Source organism: Hydra vulgaris, chromosome 01 (assembly GCF_038396675.1).
Source record: "Hydra vulgaris chromosome 01, alternate assembly HydraT2T_AEP".
NCBI lineage: Eukaryota > Metazoa > Cnidaria > Hydrozoa > Anthoathecata > Hydridae > Hydra > Hydra vulgaris.
Window position 1 is genome coordinate 22369558 of NC_088920.1, and position 5223 is coordinate 22374780.

At 27.3% G+C, this 5223-nt stretch overlaps 1 protein-coding gene across 1 annotated transcript; it reads left to right on the plus strand.

Annotated features, from left to right (window-relative positions):
* Nucleotides 1-975: 975 nt before the first annotated feature.
* On the plus strand, nucleotides 976-2964 carry LOC136074235 (uncharacterized). Its single transcript, XM_065786541.1, has one exon. It carries the CDS (start codon nucleotides 976-978, stop codon nucleotides 2962-2964), a length of 1989 nt encoding a protein of 662 aa, XP_065642613.1.
* The last annotated feature ends 2259 nt before the right edge of the window (nucleotides 2965-5223 follow it).

Below are 5223 nucleotides of genomic sequence, written 5' to 3' on the forward strand. Positions count from 1 at the left end.
AAGTTGAGTCAAATTTTTATTATCTATACTATTTATTCTATTTTATTATTTTCATGCTAAAATTATATATATATATATATATATATATATATATATATATATATATATATATATATATATATATATATATATAAATATATATATAAATATATATATATATATATATATTTATATATGTATATATATATATATATATATATATATATAATATATATATATATATATGTATATATAATATTATATACATATATCATATATTATATGTATATATACATATATTATATGTATATGTATATACATATATGTATATATATTATATGTATATGTATATATATATATTTATATGTATATATATATATATATATTGATGTTTATTATTGTATCAAATTGAGATACAAATTCTCTTGTTTGTTTGAGAGTGATCAATATAATGTAAAAGTAATTTTTACAAAATAGATCAATATATATATAAAGTTTAACTAAATAAAAAAATACAACTTTATGATGGTATATATAAAGTTTAACTAAATAAAAAAATACAACTTTATATATATATATATATATATATATATATATATATATATATATATATATATATATATATATATATTTATATATATATATAATACATATATATATACATATATATATATATATATATATATATATATATATATATATATATATATATATATATATATATATATATATATATACATTGCATGTTAAATATAATTTATATACGTTTTCTTGTTTGTTTTTAAAATTAAGTTTTTTAAAATAAATCTCATAAGAGAAAACGTTTTCTGTTTTGAAACATTTTATTCTTTTTGGTTTTATAAGTAAATTTTTTTAGGTTGAATTATGCATCCCACTCAAATAAAAAAAATGTGCAAAAATAAAAAAAGTAAAACAAAACACTGTAACTTTAACCCGAGGAAAGGAGTAAAAGTTTTAAAATGGACAAAAAGCCAAATGGACGAAGCAGTGGCTGCAGTCAAAGAAAAAAGAATGACTCAACGTACTGCATCTAAAACTTACAAGGTTCCTCGTTGCACTTTGCAAAATCGTCTTAATGGAAAAACTGAAATGGGTGAAATGTGTCCAGGTTGTTCTACAAAACTTGGAAGTGAAGATGAGCTTAAGCTTGTTGAATATGCATCTAAAAGAGCATCTATGGGTATTTGTTTTGGAAGGCGTCAGTTTATGAAATATACTGGGGATATAGCAAGTAAGCGGGGTATTCCATTCAAGAATGGTCTGCCATCTAAAAAATGGTGGTCTCTACTTAAAAAAAGACATTCAACTCTTCGACTAAGAGTTCCTGAGGGTACAGCTGCTATTCGCCATCAGTGTATGGACAAGGAAAAGGTTTCTATTTATTTTAAGGCGCTGAAGCAAGTTATGGATGAGATGGGTCTTTATTGCAAACCCCATTGTGTGTGCAATATGGATGAAACTAGTTTGCAATTGCAGCATACACCAGACAAGGTTGTTACTAAGTCATGTTCAAGATATATACAAAGTCGGACAAGTGGAAATTGTGAAACAATAACAATAATTGCCACAATCAGTGCCTCAGGCACTCACATACCTCCTCACATTATTGTGAAATGTAAAACCAGAAGAGCTTTAAATGGCTTTGAAGTTCTTTCAGCTCCTGAAAGAAGTGCTTGGAGTGTTTCTGATTCTGGGTGGACTAAACAAGGTATTGCATTACTTTGGTTTTCGGAATCTTTTTTAACAAATATAAGACCTGAGCGACCTCAAATATTAATTTTGGATCGTCATAGTTCTCATAATTTCATAGAATTGATTGAGTCAGCTATCAAGAATAACATCATTATAGCTGAACTTCCAGCACACACATCACATTGGCTTCAACCTTGTGATCGGAGTGTATTTGGACCACTCAAACAACACTATAATGTTGCTTGCCAAAATATGATGAATATGTATCCAGGTGTTTTAGTGTCACATAGGAATTTTTGTGCTTTGTTTAGAATAGCATGGGTAAAAGCCTTATCGGAAAAGAACATTAAATCAGGGTTTAATGCCTGTGGTATATTTCCATTCAATCCCAATAAAATTCCACCAGAGGCTTATCTGCCAAACAACCTTTATGAACCATCACAATTAACTGAGGCTAAATATGAAAAAAGTATAAGATTTGACGAAGATAAGAAGCATATTATTAATCCATTTTTGGAAAAATCTGACAAAACTTCTGAAATTATATTACAACCACATCAAACAAACTTTGCAGTAAGTAACGTACAAATAGATTTTGCTATTGAATCCAATTGTGTAGAGAAAAAAGTGAATAGTTCTAGTCTTGTTTTACCAACTTATTCCATTGATGATCTGGAATCTGTTTTAACAGAAAAACAACGCCAATGTTTTGCTTTTTGTTTTGATAAAGGATTTGACACTAAGAGTGATGAAACTTTTATGAGTTGGAAAAGTTTAAAAATGTTATCTCCTGATGTATTAACTGCTCTTCCAAAAAATACAATAGCACTTGATCATGTTTCAACACCGCTTGTTAATAATAAGTCTAATGATACAACATATACTCTTCTCACCAATGCATCTGCATCTTATGGTTTAAATAATCTGTTAAACATTGAGGACGATGACAATGATATATTACCATACCCAAAAAAGATTTTGCCAACTACTAAAAAATTTTTAAAAAATGGCCTGCAACCAACATCTTTCATATTGACATCTAAGGAAGCCTGCGATGCTAAGATTCTGGAGATAGAAACTAAAAGAGAAAAAAATAAAGAAAAAGAGAATCGGTCCAGAAAGAGATTTGAAGCACTTCAACAAAAGTTGAAGGAAAAAGAAGAGTGTAAATTATTGAAATCTCAGATTGCTGAGAAAAAACTGATTGCAAAGACTAAAGTTCCATTATCTGACAAAGCAAATAATATGAATAATAAAACAAAACCAAATTAAAAAAATTTAATCCAATCTAAACAAAAAAAAATACAGACGATACAAGCAACTCTTGCAAACAATGTTGAAAAATGTTAATGTAACTTAATGATCCAAAAACGATGGACGAATCGGTATCCTGATAAAAGTGTTGTAATTGTTTGCTTTATTTTTTAAATATATATTTAATTATTTTGCTGTTAAATATTTTTATTCAAATTTTAATTTTTTTATTTTGAAAAAAAACAGCAATTCAATGTTGAGTTATTTGCAAAGTATCACTATATTATGTTTATGTATTTTTTTGCCTAATTTAATATACTTCTTTTACTAAACCTCATAAGGACCATTTTGAATTGGTATATTTTTGAGATTGTTGTTGAAATTGTAAAATACATTTTAAAACTGAAAATCTTATCAAACGCTGGCTTTTTTCTTAAACTGCTACTTTATGACATGACAAAAAACATTAGTATTAATTACATAAGTATAGCAAGTTTATGTTTTTATTCATTTAAGACATTTGCTAAGTTTTGTGAAGCGATTTAAAATTTATTTTTGTTTAGCTGTTAAAAAAAGGATTTTTTTATTATTTTTGCATTTTGCTTTTATTCAATATTTTCTGAATATACACAAGTAAAAATTTGTGCAGAACTTATTTTTTAAACTCGAGACAATAAATTTGTTGTGTTTTTAAAATCATTGTCACTACTTTTACTTCGTAAAACTTAATGGCCAGGAATAAGTTCGCAATGGCCATGTTTCGGATCTCCGGCCAGGATTCGGTGTTTTTTAAGCCTTATTGTATTTGTGCTGAAACTTGTTAATTTATTGACAAAAATTACCAAACTTGTCATAAATTGTATCTCAAGAAGTTTATTAAGAGTTTAGAAATATTTTTTCATGATCCTATGCCGTTCGCGGTAATATATAACGAAGTTTAAAATTAAGTGGCCAGGAATAGGTGTATTTACCCTATATATATATATTTATATATATATATAAATATATATATATATATATATATATATATATATATATATATATATATATATATATATATATATATATATGGATATATATATATATATATATATATATATATATATATATATATATATATATATATATATATATATATATATATATATATATATATATATATATATTATACATATAACAATAATAATTATTAAAATCAACCTAATGAAATTGAACTTTTTCGTACCTTTTCTTACAATTTACGAAAATGTCGCTTGAAGCTCCCTCCGTAACTGAGCAGACAATGCTTTCGCCAACGTTCAACCCAAATTCGGCCACTTTTTCCGTGACAACTGCTGCAGCTTTTTCAGCTGGCGATGATCCAGAAATTCGTTTCAAACCCAGATTCCGGTATGTGTGTTTTTAATGAATATTAATTTTTATCTACCTTTGACTTTTCAAAGAAGTGTACTCATCCTGTGTAATTTAAAAGCATTTTCCATTGGTCACGCCAGCCGCAAAGTTTTTAACTGACTGGATTGCTTGCTTGTGTTTTTTTTTAAATCATAACTTCACACATAGCAGATCGAATAAAAGAGCTGTTAACAAGGGCGTGAAAATTATATCTATCCAGTGCTGTAAATCTTGAAATCATTTCTTCAATTGGTTGGTTTGGGGAAAAATTGAAATCTTAGGCTTCTTTGATTCTGTTGCAGCTTTAGTTGTCAACTTTACCTGCGTTTCTATTTCGATTCCATGTTTTTTGTTTAGGTGATACCACATTCCAAACTTGCCGACTAAATGAACTGTGAATTTGGTATCACCTCTTTTTGACAAGTAAGTCGGTAAAGGTAGACCCTTTAGACAAGTTAGTCGGTAAATAAACACAGTCAGTCGGTAAACGTCGCTAATACAGTCGGCAAATTTAAAAAAACGAGGACCTTTTTTTTTTATAGTTCTAATGGCACCCCCTCCTTCAAACATGACACCTACTCGCGCCGGCTCTGACAGTATATATAACATTAGGAATGATATCTGGGTTTATGACGGTAACAAAGAAATCATTACGAAATTTTAAACAATAAGAAGGTTAAATTTCTTTTTACATTAAATCAATATTCACAAAGGTAGCAAAGAAAAGAAAATATGTTTCATAAGTGGGCATTTTAAATAAATTGCTTAATTTAAAGTCTAGCATAGTAAAAATTATTTACCGAAATTTACCCACATAATTTTACCGGTAAGATTTTATCGGTAAAACAATTTTACCTATTTACCGGTAACTTTTCGGTAAAAGCT